Below are 15,252 nucleotides of genomic sequence, written 5' to 3'. Positions count from 1 at the left end.
AATTCATTACCCATGGAGACTGTGATGGCAGATACAATAGATTTGTTCAAAAAAAGGTTGGAAATCTTTTTAAACAGGAAAGGTTTACAGAGATATACCAAATAAGTAAACATGGGAAGGATGTTGCTCCAGGGAGAAATCTGGGCAATTATTGGTGTCGGGAAGGAATTTATCTTTCCCCTTCTGAAAAATCATGGATGCTGTTTTACTGGGGTTTTTCTGCTTGCCTTCCTCTGGATCAAAATACTGTAAATACAAATATAGTATAAGTATTGCCGCTTAAATTTATCAAAAGGTTGAACTTGATGGACATATGTATTTTTTTCATTTTTTTAATAGATTGATGGAGGGGGCCTCCGAAGCTGAACCCCATTAATTTCAGCTCCGGGACCCCCTGCTTCCGGTGGTAATTACCTCCATAGTGGGTGCTGGTAGCCACACCAGGGTTCACTATATGGCAGCTTTTCAAAGCTCCAGACCCTGTGGGTCAATAGGAAGCCGTAACATCATCAGATGAGGCGTCTTATTGGCCCATGTGACCGAGGGCTTTAAACTGAAGAAAACTGCAAGAGATACCGGCACCCCCTTCGGAGCTAAGTATCTCTGAAAGCAGGGGGTCCCCAGAGATGAAATTAACGGAGTTCATCTCCGGAGACCGCCTGCTTCAAACCTATAAAAAGGGGGTGTCTTGGATTGCTTCTTTAATTTAATTTAGGCATTCTGTATTGTCCCATATAAAGGTCAAGCCCTATAGTTTCACCTTAATTATTTATGATCTGTTTTTACACTAAATCAAATGCCGTCCACAAGGCCAGGGAGGAAGTGTCATAATAAAGAAATACACCCTAAATAATTCAGTCCAGAAGCCGCAAGGAAAATACTATCTTATGTGAGCAATTTCTTTAACTATCTAGATAACCATTTAACTTATGGAAGAGGTGGATTTGAAAAAGAGTTCTATGAATGTATTTATGAATGGGCAAAGTGACCTACAATACAAGCAACGTTTGAAATACAAGCATTCAAAAATGTTTTAGAGGAAGTGTTACTCGTTGTCTAATATCTTTTCAAAGAGTTAATGAGATACAGTAGTCTTTCTTAGGAAAAGTGAGAGGGATGAGTAGAGAATTTAACATTGAGATATCGATCAAAGGACAACAGTAGACGGGAGCCTTCACATCGACTCAATGTCTGAGCATTTAAATACATGGTATATGAAGCAAGTCTTCCTATAATAAACAAAGCATAACATTTGTAAAAGTATTATTTGTCTGTTTGATTTACTGTACTGAATGTCCATAGTTTAATGTTTATAGTTAGGTTATCATGAAAAATAGGAGTGGAAGAGGAGGACATTAATCAGTCTATTTAAGCACAAAGTCTGCCATTGAAGTAGCACTGTTTTTGCAAAAGTACTAAGTTGCTCAATTTTCCCTTAACATGTCTACTTATTGTGTTGCTAGTAAAGGAACCCGTAATGCATGCAAAGTATGTTACCCCTATATAACATATAAAGAACACAAACATGCAATATAGCACGTAGCAGAAGAGAAGTAAAAGCCCTCGGCACCAAAGACAGAATCCCACAAACTCTGCATTATGATTAAGAAGAACAGTGTGTATTTCACTCTTCCACCTAATGCACCTACTGTAGCATAATATGCAAAGACAATGTGAGAGAGAATCTTCACTTACTTACGGTATCGTTCTGTTTCTCATACAGAATATGTCTGTGGATTCTGAGGCATACCCTAGCATGCTTATATAATATGTTAAGCTGCATCTCCTTTACAGACAACCAGTTAAAATCATCAAGAACTACAAATAAGATCAGGATTTCTGACTTAATGAATTTCTTCTGTGAAAGCATATTGCAGCTTTACATTGATATATTTGTAGGGGGGGGGAGTTAGCCCCAATTTAATAACATCCTCTGTATCCACATGTGCTGCAAGGCTATTCCGAAGGGTCAAGGACAAATAATACTAGTCTTTGAATTCTCCATTCGTTTGTCATAGTTGTACTTTTGTCTTTGTTCTCCTGCTGGCGTCCTATCCAATCGTTATAAATCAGGTTTTTGGTTTTCTTTTGCAGTTAATACCAAATGGTTCGAGTCATAGAATACAGTCTGAAAGGGGACCTTATTCGAATGTTTTGCATGCTGTGGAAGGATTTGCACTATTGCTACTATGTAGTTTTCAGGTTGCTACTCGGAAAGTAGCTGTTTTAATTCTCAAAGAGATTCGGGCTTTATTTGTAGCACTTGGACAAGTAGAGGTAAGATTTGTACTAATGCTCAAAATCAACCTGTACAATGTATCTTGAATAACTATACCTGTTTTTAGTATCTTACAATAAACTCATTCTCATATTTTGTAGTTCTAGTACAATGCTTTTCAACAGGGGTTCCAAGGAACCCTTGTGTTCCCAGGGCAGCCTTAAAGGGTTCACTGCAATTTTCAGGTCATTTTAAAATTGTACCAAATACAGACACATGTACAATGCATCTGATCTCAGACTCGCTGTTAGAGAGGGTTGGGGTTTCTTACAATGTAACTGATCTCAGATGGGTTATTAGAGAGGGTTGGGGTTCCTTACAATGCATCTGATCTCAGACACACTATTAGAGAGGGTTAGGGTTCCTCACATTGCATCTGATCTCAGACACGCTATTAGAGAGATTTGAGGCTCCTTACAATGCTTCTGATCTCAGACACGCTATTAGAGAGGGTTAGGGCTCCTTACAATGCATCTGATCTCAGACACACTATTAGAGGGGGATGGGGTTCCGCAGAATTTCACAATATAGTTCTATGGTTCCTTAATCAAACAAATTTTAAAACCACTGGTCTAATATAATACAAAATGTGGTTACCATCATACAATCATATTTGCAACCTTCACAAGGTTGTATACCTTTAGAGCCAAAACAAGCATATTAAACACATGAGGTTTTACTTTCAATGTTTTCATAGGTTAAAACATTTATCTTTAATGTCAAACCTACTCATTTGGTATAATTGCTTCTCTTAATACAATAACATGTATTGATTTTGTAGGAGGATGACAAGCCTATGATTGATGTTCTGGATCAACTTAGTCCTTCCATACTTGAAAGTTTTATTCATGTTGCTGTATCTGATTCAGTAAGTTTTTTTTTTTCTTTATTTACATTATGAGTTGTAAAAGTATTTTTATTTATATGTAAAGCTTCCTCAGTGCTACTGAATCTGGTGGCAAACCACCAACACGTGAATTGTAGTAACTTAACTAAGAGAGTAGCACACGTCTAAGAAAAAAGAGATCGGAGCACCCCTAGACTCCATCATGCCGGAATAGTAAGCAAAGAAGCCAAGAACAGGGAAGGAAACTAGAGAGGGAGACATACTGCACCGACACACTTTATTCGAGCAAATACCCGGTATGTACCTGGCAGATACCTGGAATGCGCCGCTCCTCACCTCTGACAAGCCCCGTTGCATTTGCCTTCCCAGCCTGGGTTCATGCCTGGCTGATGGGCGGCTGATCTGTTAAATGATAATGATTAGGATTTAATAGGCTGCAATGCTTCGCGTGTCTACCAGATGGCATAAATTCATGTATTGTAATGCAGTATATATATATATACTGTGCAGTATTGCAGCCAGAGGGAATAAAATGCTTCAATCCCTGCCTGGAAAATACCTCAATGCACTCGGGCAGAAAACAGTCACAAACCTCAATACACCCGGGTATACCCGAATTCGTGGGACTAGCCGAGCTCGAATAAAGTGTGTCGCCAGTGTAGAAAGAAAGAGCAGAGAGTCTAACGAGATAGAGTTAAAGCATATGGAAAAAGAGAGAAAGGGAACGTCAAAACACATGCGGGTAACGTGGTATGAAAAATGGGGAGTCTGAAAACATAAGCATACTTTCTGTTTTTTTAAGGGTGTAAAATCACCTAATTGTAACCTCTAAACGTTATTAAACGTACTGGATCTTTAGTTCTTCAGTCCCCGGTCATTAAACTTTGCATTCAGTATACATGCCTTTGCTCTGTGTAACGTTATAAATAATATATATGCTGTGACTGATCGACTTATCAAGTTCAACTCTCTTTTAAATGGTTTACACCCATGTTATGTCTTAGTCATTTATGTTCCAACATAAGCATGCACATGCATTCTTATTAATGTATATTTTGTATGCTGTTATCTCTGTAGGCAACACTGCCATTTACTCACAATGTGGACTTGCAGTGGTTGGTAGAATGGAACGCAGTCCTGGTAAACAGCCATTATGATGTAAAAAGTCCTTCCCATGTTTGGATTTTTGCGCAGTCAGTTAAAGATCCCTGGGTTCTCTGCCTATTCACGTTTCTTCGGCAGGAGAATTTACCAAAGCATTGTCCTACAGCTCTAAGTTATGCGTGGCCATATGCTTTCACCAGACTACAACTTCTTATGCCCTTAGTGGATCCTAAGTAAGTATAAAGATTTATTTACCTATAGTGTGTGTGTTTTTTTATTTATTTTATTTTTATTCAAGAACAAAATTATGCCTGATTAACAAAACAAATCAACATAACAAAAAATACACTCACATCATAATCTGTGTATTTTCTACATTTTTTTAATGTGCCATGTACTGTAGTTGCAATTTCCCCTTGTTCAAAATATCAACATAAATGAGCTATTTTATTGCCTGAATCCACTGTCCCTGTGCTTTGTGGCACTGCAATGGACTCTAGTTTGTATTCATTAGGATTTTCAGGAAAATACAATGTGTGCTTACATATTTGTAATACTAAATGTTAGCTTCCTTCTTATTATTTAAAACATGGAAACTTTAAATTCAATAGAAACTACCCATTTACCTTTAAAAATGAAGATTCTGATAAACTTCTTCTTTAAACAGAAATGTAATTTAGATACTGGAGAATGGTTGTCCAAACATTACTTCCGAATCCTGCAATGTATGCGCAATCTGTAATTTAATGATATGCTTTGTGTTTTTGTTGTCACGGTGTCACTATGTTGTATCAATGTCCCCCATCTCTTTCACTTTCCGTTTGTTCTATACCCCATCTTAGCTATTTTCCCCATATTCTGTTTGTATGAAGAACCTTTTTGTTTCTTCCTACGCGCTTCTCTGCTTCCTCTTGTCTTTTCACTGTTGTAGCAAGTCATCACTTAGCAGGGAGGAAAGAGTATATCATAAAGCCATTCCTCAGGTCTTCTCTAGAGAACAGTATCTGACTGGTGCTAGTCAGCATTGGCCAGAGTTAGTTCAATGAAAAAAGTTCAGTCACATAATCTGCATTGACATATGTGTCCTTCGATAATAATGTATTTAAAAAAAAAACTTGTCTCATATTGGGTTGGCACTGTATGGATTACAGGTCTGATCATACCCTAATACCTATATCATGAAGAAGCAAATGCTACCCTTTTCCCCTTTACATTTCTGGGGACACAACTAGTAATGGAGCTTTCACAATCCTGGAATTATAGGGTGAGAAGCACTTTGTCTTTTGGTTTACACATCACCATGTCAGATCCTTGGATGAACTTAAGTGACTTCACCAGTGTCATCTCAAAATAAAAGATTACGTATTTAATGTGTGTTGTCCCTATTTTGCAGTAGCCCTATTAATGCAAAGAAAACCAGCACAGCAAGCAGTGGAGACAACTATGTTACTCTCTGGAGGAACTATCTAATTCTTTGCTTTGGAGTAGCAAAGCCCAGCATAATGAGTCCTGGGCACTTACGAGCATCAACTCCTGAGATTATGGCTACCACCCCTGATGGCTCTATCAGCTATGATAACAAGGTAGTATATCTAGACCAGTCATAAAACCTGAAACAACGACTGAGTTTCCGCTGTGTGCATTTCTAGTCCTGTCATTTATGCGCACTTATGTTCTTATTCTAGAACTATAATTTACTTCAATGGGAGTTTTTATCCAATCACTGCGTGAGAGGCCATTTTGGAGCTAATAGAAAAAAATCCATATTGTTTGTTATACTGATCAATATATGCAAATGAATAAAACATTTTTTACATAAAGCCTTTTCACATGTCCATAATGTACATTAGGGTGATAGAAAATACTGCATTCATTGTACCAAACATAGAAAACCCATGTTGAGAAATCCTTAAGAATGGTTTGCTTTTGCCATGAGACATGACATTTTTTGGGGGGGGGAAGAATTGTTGATGTATGTTGGTCTTTCTCAACTATAGCTTTGCTTTCAGTGAATCCTCCCTAGATGTAGGTCTCCTAAGCAAAAGAAATATGTTTTGCCCTAACCTATTACTATGGGCCTATTTGAGGGATGGAGTAAAGTTACCAATAAACGTTTGATTTCCAGGTCATAGGAACTCCTTCAGTTGGAGTTCTGCTAAAGCAGCTGGTGCCTTTGATGAGACTTGAGAGCATAGAAATAACAGAATCACTTGTATTAGGATTTGGAAGAACAAATGCTCTGGTTTTCAGGTATTGTATTTATCATATTGTTGGCAGCTCATATATTTTTTGTTATCTCTAAAATATCCCCTTTTAAAAATATTTGAAATAACAATACATCTCCCCTGGATATATTTTGGTTAAAATATGTTGCGAGATGAGAAAATGAATTGATTGGGCAAAGAAAAATAACGTTGGCGTTCTGAAGTTTCTTTTATTAACAAAATTGAAAGCTGTGGCAGACAGTCCCCCAAAAAAGAAGACAAGTTAGACACCAAGAGCCGGGCTCCCTACATTTGGATACATGCTGAAAGTCCATGGCCACTAACCTATTCTAAATCTGCTAATATTAGAAAATATTAACTCATTTATTTTAAAGTCTCTCCGCTAAAAAAAAAAAAATGTTTTCATGTTATCTAAAAATGTGAGGAATTCCTTTTTAAAGGCAGTAATTCATTATTTAAATAATATTATTTTATTAAGATATTATCAGACAATCAGAATCCTGGAAAACCCCAGATAACTAGAATACATTGTGAGTTATCAGCATGTTCTATTAAACAGTATGGGGAAAAAACGTTGTATGAATTATATTCAGCAATTTGAATATTACCCATAGAATGCATATTAAATATGATTACATTCATATTCATGGTATTATATTATCTCATTAGTTTGAACATTTGACACTAGACAATCTGGCACTCACAAAGTCAGTCATTTTGGCTTCAAGATCATTTGATTGGCAATAAAATGAGTGCACCCTCTTCTATGGGTGGGGCTTTTCAACTTGAGGCTGCTGGGCCAGATCCATCTCATGAAAGGCATTTGGAGTGGCCCTGGGACCCTCTGCTTCTGCCAATTTCTTTGCATTTGTTCAGAGCTAAGCACACTTAAATTCACTTTTAAGCAAATATAATGTAGATATATATGGCAAAGATGTAAATGCTTAGCTATATTTAAAAAAAAAAATCATTAGGATATTCCTTTGGCCCTTCTCATATGTTTTTTTCTAATTCAGCCCGTTTGAAAAACTAGTCGAAATGCATGTCTGCACTATAACAATGTGTTATGTTAACATTTTAGGAAGTCGGCTGGCAGTGAGCCTAGTTACTGTTGCATAATGCTTTCATCTCTCTTGCCTGTATACAAAGTTGTTTGTCTGCCCACCCCATGTATTTTGGTATGTTGAGTTGGTGAGAGCACATGTTGAAACATGCCATATTTGTGATTTTGTAGAGAGTTGGTGGAAGAGCTTCATCCTTTAATGAAGGAAGCGTTGGAACGAAGACCCGAGGTGAGTGCAGAAAATGTCAATGGCTACAGTATATAAATTAAAGCTGAGGCACTTTATGGATGAGTGTTCAAGGCTGAAATGTGCAAACTATTTGTAAACAGAATAAATAAACCTATTAGGCGCTTATGATTACTTCTGACGCATTCTTAATTTTAACTGCTTCACAATTTTATTTTGGTTTGATCTTTTACTTAAAAGCAAGTGTTTTTTTATTATACCTGTTATATAGGCACATGCAGGATAACTTGCTATTTTTTTTAAACCATTCTCGATTTTCTCATTTTAACATTGCGGGGTGGACAAAATTAATGAAATTAAAAGAATATTAACCAGTTAACGCAAAATAGTATTACTTGTGAGTTTGAGCTTTTAATTTTATTCCCAGAACAAAAAACGACGTGAGCGCAGAGATCTGCTTAGGTTGCAGTTGTTACGGATATTCGAGTTACTGGCTGATGCTGGCGTTATAAGTGACAAGTAAGTCAAAACAATGTTGTTGGCGATATATTGAATATACCATACATTACTGGTTTGCACTCTCCAGCATTAACAATGACTTGTTTCTCCCATTAGTACTAATGGGGCCTTGGAACGAGACACATTGGCTCTTGGTGCCTTGTTTTTGGAGTATGTGGATCTCACACGGATGCTTCTTGAGGCTGAAAATGATAAGGAGGTAGAAATCCTCAAAGACATCAGAGCACATTTCAGCGCAATGATTGCCAACCTGATTCAGTGTGTTCCAGGTACCCTATCAACCGTTTCTTCATCTCACTTTTAGAACAAATTAATAGTTTTCCCTCACTCAAATGACATCCTTTCAGCTGGTTATCTAATGACAATAATTGCAACTGGAATTCCAACTTGGCTACCTTTGTGCCCAAGACAATTTATAATTCATTTGTCAGAGCACTGGTTCTTTTAATGTCCCGCCTGCAGTATTTTAATTGTGTGTTTTGACTTTGCAGTGCACCACAGGAGATTCCTCTTCCCTCAGCAGAGCTTGAGACACCATCTTTTCATCTTATTCAGTCAGTGGGCCGGACCTTTTAGCATCATGTTTACCCCTCTAGATCGTTATAGTGACAGGAATCATCAGATTACAAGATATCAGTACTGTGCATTGAAGGTAGGTTTTGCATTATAATCCACACTCCATCCTATTGCTGATAATATTAAATCTGTATACTAATGTTACAGTTAGTTTTCCCATAGGAGAAATAAAACAAGATCCATATAAAAAAAATGTGTGTTTTTAAGTTGTGTATGCTTTCCATTGGATACTTTTGTTACCTCCATCTATTACATAGTTACATCGCAGATGAGGCTGAAAAAAAGACACAAATCCATCAAGTTCAACCTATGCTAAATTTAAATGACAGATACTTATCCTATATTTATATTTACAGTATATTGATCTAGAGGAAGACAAACAAAAACTCCAGTGACACATTATCCAATGCTGTCTCATGAGGAGAAAAATAAATACCTTCCTGACTACAAGTATTGGCAATCAGATTCCTCCCTGAATCAACATCCCATGTTTACTTATTTGGTATATCCCTGTATACCTTTCCTGTCTAAAAAGATAGGCAACCTTTTTTTGAATATATCTATTGTATCTGCCACTGGGATTAACACAGCGGGGGTCCCTGCATCTCAATGGGACTCGTGCTGTGTGAATCCTACCGGGCTGGACCTTCCTGTAAGAGACGTGAAGTAAGAATAGACAGAATCAGTCACTCTAACAGGCGATCGCGCGGCTTTATATTATTTTGATAACACAGTATTAAAGCAGGGGGTCTCCAGAGCTGAACCGCATTAATTTCAGCCTCGGGACCCCCTGCTTCCAGAGTTACAGGCTTTGGTATGGGGTGCCGGTATCTCCCTGCATTGTTTAAATGTCCCGGTCATGTGGGCCGTGACGCGGGTGAATTTAAACATGGCGGATATACTAACACCCCATAACAGGGGGATTTTTAAACTATTGTTTGTGGTGTTTGACACAACCTGTCTAAACATACAGTAACACTACCCTTTAGGTGAAACTACTGGCAAGCCCCGACATGCAGTCCAAATTAGTGAGGTTTAAGCTAACTTCATTAATCATTACTGTAGAGCCCTTTTCTAGATCACTAGTTCCAAAGCACTAGTCCATGCATAATCACCTAGTTTTGTTCCAATCCCTGAAAGAATCTTTGCACTAATCACTAATCACTTTACTTGTCTGCTTGGATATTATTGAGTTGTAGTTCTGTTTATGGTATCTATGCTACTAAAGGCAATTACATGAAGGGAGACCTGAGAGTAGGTTTCATGTGGAGTTGTGTGTCATTGGAGTTAAACGATGCTAGTTACTTCTTCCTATTTACCATTGAGTCTCTGTTATATTTACCTTAAAAATATATAGTCTACTTTCTCCATATAGAATTTCTTATTAAATTGCATATTATGCAAACTTCCTCATTCACCTCCCGCGTTTCCATAAAAAAAGCCTTCACACGTTGGTCTATCATGTGAGTCTTTACCGTTCTATACAGGAAAAGTTTGGGAACCGCTGTTGGAGGGGGAAAAAATTCTCATTACTTGTGCCATTCTGATTTCAATGACCTTTGTTATATTAAATATATACTTCTGTATGTTTTTTTGACTAGGCGATGTCAGCGGTTCTGTGCTGCGGCCCAGTTTTTGACAACGTGGGGCTTTCTCCTGATGGTTACCTTTACAAATGGCTTGACAACATTCTCGCTTGTCAGGACCTAAGGGTGAGTGATATAGCAATTATTTGCTAAATTATATACTTTTCACTGCAAAAGTTATTTACTATAAGGAGTCCTTTTGTTTCATACCCAAGCTTGATTGTAAGCTCTGTGGGACAGGGACTCTTTCTCCCAATGTTCCATTTATGTCTCGATGCACATATCCCATTTCTCTTATTACAGTGTATTCCATGTATTGTTATAACTTTATTGTAAGTATTGTAAACCCTGAGTACTGGTTATCACTTTTAAATTAAAATATATACATACAGTACGTACAAATACATGGTTATTCGCCTATAATGATAGAGGAGTTCTTGCCTGATTGTAACTCTTGTTTCATTTAGTAATGCAAATGATTAAATTGCTATACATATAAATATAAAGTGAACTGACTGCCTTACACCTTTGTCAAGGTCCCTATGTTTAATAAGGGAAGCTTAACTTATCTCATGCCTGTTCAAATATATTTTTACAGTTCTATCCCTTTAAAGTTTTATCCATGCCATACTTTGTTTCAAAATGATCTTTTAACCATTTCGATGTCTGAGGGACCTGCAGAGCATAGCTACACAATACATTGTCGGGTCCTCTGGCTGGGCAAGGTTTAATGTCCTCTTTGTACCTTCTGTGCCAGGTTTCTTCCTTTCCTGTTTCCACTTGTCTGTGGTTGAACACTGCACACATGAGCATACTGTAGAGAAGAATGTCTCCCCTCTGGTGCTGTGCACTGAGGAGCAGTCCCGCCAACAGATTTCCCAGGGCCCAGGACTAAAGTTTCGACAGGGCCCCCACTGCCGTCAGTCTTGAGAGCCCACCATGAGCCCCCCTCTTCCCATGTATTTCTCTCCCCCCCGTCTCACTCTTAACCCCTCTCTTCCTCACTCACTCTGTCCCCCTCACCCCTCTCCCCCTCACCCCTCTCTCCCCCTCACCCCTCTCTTCCTCACTCCCTCTCTTACACCCCTACTCTCCTCTCAATCCTCCCTCCATCAATTACCCCCTCTCACTCAATCCCACTCCTTCAAACCCCTCTCCTCACACTCATCCCCCCCTGACCACACACACAAAATACATACAAAAAACACCCCCACAATACAACAAAACCCACTCCCCCAAATGCATACAAACCCCCACAATACATACAAAAAAAGAATCCCACCCCCAAATACATGCAGACCCGCATACCCCGCAAATAAATACAGACCTCCCCCCACCCCTAATTATATTTTTTTAAAAACTAAAAAAAACTCCCAAAATATATACATAAATCCCCACCTCCAAATACATACACCCCCCAAATACATATATAAAACCCCACCTCCCAAATACATACAACCCCCCCAAACCCCAAATACATACAAAACACACACTTATCTTGGGAATGGTCTCAGGACTCTGGTGCCCGGCTCTCCCCCTCCTGCCCGGGTTCCCACTGTCCTATGCTGCTCGGGCCTTTGTCTTTCCCTCACTCTCCCACGCCGGGCCTCTCTCTCTCATGCTGATGTGCACACCGATGTCAGAGAGGAAGGCCCACAGCTGGGGAGAGCCAGGGCCCGGCCAGAGGTTGGGCCCAACTGCTTTGTCCGGCTTCCGGTCTTCTCATTGCCAAAGCTGGGCCCCGGCTCTCCCCAGCTGCAGGCCTCCCTCACTGTCCCGCACAAAGTCTCTCTCGGGCCGGTGCCAGACACGCACCGAAGTGAGAGAGAGGCCCGGTGTGCATTGGTGTCTGAGAGAGGCCCTGCGCTGGACAGTGAGGGAGGCCCACAGCTGGGGAGAGCCGGGGCCCAGCAGCAACGAGAGGACCAACAGTCGGGCAAAGAGAGGACCTCTGGCCGGACCCAACTTCCAGCGCCAGCCGGGGCCCCGGCTGCAACCAGGCCCAGGACACTCTCTCCTCTTGTCGGGAGCCCTGCTGAGGAATCCTTATCCTCATGTTGCTGATCTCTTCATGCACCTCATATTTCACGTTTTTATGAACCTAAGCCAAATGTAATCTCTTCAAACACCATAGCTACAGATAAAGCAGGACTCACTGTCCTCAGCGTCGTGGACGCATACGCAAAAGTCAACAGGGCTGGGGACAGTGTCTGCCACGATGGAGCTGCCGGGGGTCCATGCTTCTGAGTGGGACCACCTGCAACGATAATCCTTCGGTGCTGGGTCAGCCGCTGTGGTTCTCCCCAGCTGCAGGCCCCCCTCACTGTCCCGCACCGAGCCTCTCTTGTGCTGGTGCCAGACACGCACCAAAGTGAGAGAGTCACTGTCCCGCACCGAGCCTCTCTCGTGTTGGTGCCAGACATGCACCGAAGTGAGAGAGAGGCCCGGTACGCATCGGTGTCAGAGAGAGGCCCTGCGCTGGACAGTGAGGGAGGCAGAGGGAAGTTCTTGGTGCAGACTTTTCTTATTCATTCCTTGCTACAGTGATTGATAAATGTTTTCTTTCCTGTTGATAAATCTTTTCTTTCATTTCATTTACCTACTGTATACCAGCAATTGTTAGAACTGATTACATTTTAATTAGTGAGTTGTCGTATTTTAACCCTTTCAGTGCTGAACCGCTGTGCAGAACTTTGCACTGCTTTGCTTTTTACTTGTTTCCCCACTACTGAAGTTATAAATTAAGAATGATGCCTTATACGTTGTTATATTGTTAGGTCCACCAGCTTGGCTGTGAAGTTGTCGTGTTGCTGCTGGAACTTAATCCGGACCAAGTTAATCTCTTTAACTGGGCCATTGACCGCTGCTACACTGGATCATACCAGCTGGCTTCTGGGTGTTTTAAAGCTATTGCAACCGTTTGTGGAAACAGGTATTAATACAATGTGTTCCCATGCAATGGTGATCTCCTTTGGCTGTAAAGGTGTAACATCAGCCATTACAAAATAATGCCTTTTAGTTTCATTTTTTTTATTGTTTTAGAGAGACATAACAAATATATAGTCTTGGAATACATGTGATGTTTTAACAGTGTCACTTGTCCATACAACAAAGGGCATTAACAGTTCGTCATCATTACTGAAATAAAATAGTTGCTATAACACTGTTTTTGAATAAGTGTGGTCTGTCTTCCTATTTCCGGTTGTGTTAGGGAAGCAGCCGCTTTCGTAAGCGTCTCTCATGGGCTTAACAAATAATGCCTTTTGATTAACAGCTCCCCAAAGTTGCCGGTGAAGTGGGATTAAGTAACATGTCTGCCAACATTTCGACTACCTCCATGCCTTTAGCTTGGAATTCATAGAGCTAATGTATAGTCCCATTAGCTTATTTTGTTTCACAGCGGCTAAAACTACAAGAAAATAGCAAAGCCCAATATGTGATGCAGTGTATGTACAGAGATTGAGTGGCAACAGGAAAGATTTCAGAAGATTTGCACAATCCAATCAAATGCACAAGACCAAGGCACAATTTAACTTTGCTCTCTAATGTATTCGAGCACCATAATGCATACAGAAAGGTTCCATAGCCATTATGTTGAATTATTACAAAAGGACTCATTGGTAATGTGTGCCCTGGTTTTGTGTACTGTATTTAAACTGGAAATTACAGTACTCCAATGGCTGGGTCTGTTTTAAAGTACTCGTGGTTGTGCCCAAGTTACAACTCTTCATGACCTTGGACACCTGAGACACAGGAAGATAAAGACAGACACACGTCTGCCTGTAGCAGACAATATTGCACCTGTTATCGTGCAGCAAATACGGTGCAATACTGCTCCATTTGTTTGCATTGTAAATCACACGCCATTGGTATTGTATTGTTGTGCAATCTGTGTATATGTGTGTGTATATATTAAGGGTGGATACTTTAACTGGTGTTTTGGTGCGAACCATTTTTATTGTTTTGATTCTAAAAACATTTTTTGGATTTTTTTTTTTTAACATGTGGTTGAACTTTTTTTCGCTCAATTTTGGTGGAAAATCTGAAGTTCAAATCGAACGTTGAATTCTTGAAATGCTCAACTTGGAATTCAAATCAAAAGTGGAATCCACCAAGTTCGGATTTCAATCCTACGAACTTGCTCCACCTAAATGTGTTTATTTTTATATATCTTGATGCATTCCCCAAGGCGGACTGAAACGTTGAATTTATGTAAACAAACGCACTTTTCTTTCTGTGAGTGCCGGCCAATCTCTGCCAATTAGGTTTGCATGTATCTCTGTGTATATGTATATACAGTATATACACACACAGAAATATATCCAGAAACGTAAAGCTGTGTTGCTGCTGGTTTAAGAGCATTTAAAAACATTTCAGTGTAAATATTTTCATAAATTGCTGAGTTGGGAATCATTTCAAATATAACTATCACCTTGTTCAGTGCTCCTGGAAATAAAAACAATATATTTAAATGAAAGGTCTTTTAAATGTGACCTCTTCTTCCTATATCAGTACGCTGATGTGGCTAGTCAGCTTTTTATTAAGAAGGGTCATGTTAACATTTGGGAACCTTATTATAGACCTTTCCCAGTGTTGGAGCATTCCAGCGACTCACAGGGACCTTTAATCTGCCCCAGCTGATTGCCTCTTATCAACAAGTTTTAAAGGCAGCTTGTTGGTAGCTAAAGCTATTAATATACTCTAGCATAATATTATTTTATGAGGTGAAAATTCTCATTCAAGCTGAAATAATAATTGTCTCTATCTTTTAGTGATATAGTCCTGCCAACAATAAAATCGAAAAAATAAAAAGTAATTATGTTCAACATGAAATCAAATCAAGCCAAGAGAAAAAAAACTCTGTACT

General features: G+C 39.4%; 1 protein-coding gene across 7 annotated transcripts in view; it reads left to right on the top strand.

Annotated features, from left to right (window-relative positions):
* The window catches only part of FRY (FRY microtubule binding protein), a 423,242-nt gene that overhangs the window by 302,509 nt on the left and 105,481 nt on the right, over positions 1-15,252 (top strand). For all 7 annotated transcript variants that reach the window (XM_075592149.1, XM_075592144.1, XM_075592143.1 and 4 more), the window contains 11 exons: positions 2,095-2,277; positions 3,060-3,146; positions 4,203-4,462; positions 5,623-5,812; positions 6,355-6,479; positions 7,689-7,746; positions 8,132-8,223; positions 8,320-8,492; positions 8,715-8,875; positions 10,401-10,511; positions 13,163-13,317. In XM_075592149.1, coding sequence (XP_075448264.1) covers positions 2,095-2,277; positions 3,060-3,146; positions 4,203-4,462; positions 5,623-5,812; positions 6,355-6,479; positions 7,689-7,746; positions 8,132-8,223; positions 8,320-8,492; positions 8,715-8,875; positions 10,401-10,511; positions 13,163-13,317 — 1,595 coding nt within the window. The remainder of the gene's footprint in view (positions 1-2,094; positions 2,278-3,059; positions 3,147-4,202; positions 4,463-5,622; positions 5,813-6,354; positions 6,480-7,688; positions 7,747-8,131; positions 8,224-8,319; positions 8,493-8,714; positions 8,876-10,400; positions 10,512-13,162; positions 13,318-15,252) is intronic.

This window comes from Ascaphus truei, chromosome 3 (genome assembly GCF_040206685.1).
Source record: "Ascaphus truei isolate aAscTru1 chromosome 3, aAscTru1.hap1, whole genome shotgun sequence".
NCBI classification, from domain to species: Eukaryota; Metazoa; Chordata; class Amphibia; order Anura; family Ascaphidae; genus Ascaphus; species Ascaphus truei.
This window is presented reverse-complemented; position numbering and strand designations above follow the sequence as displayed.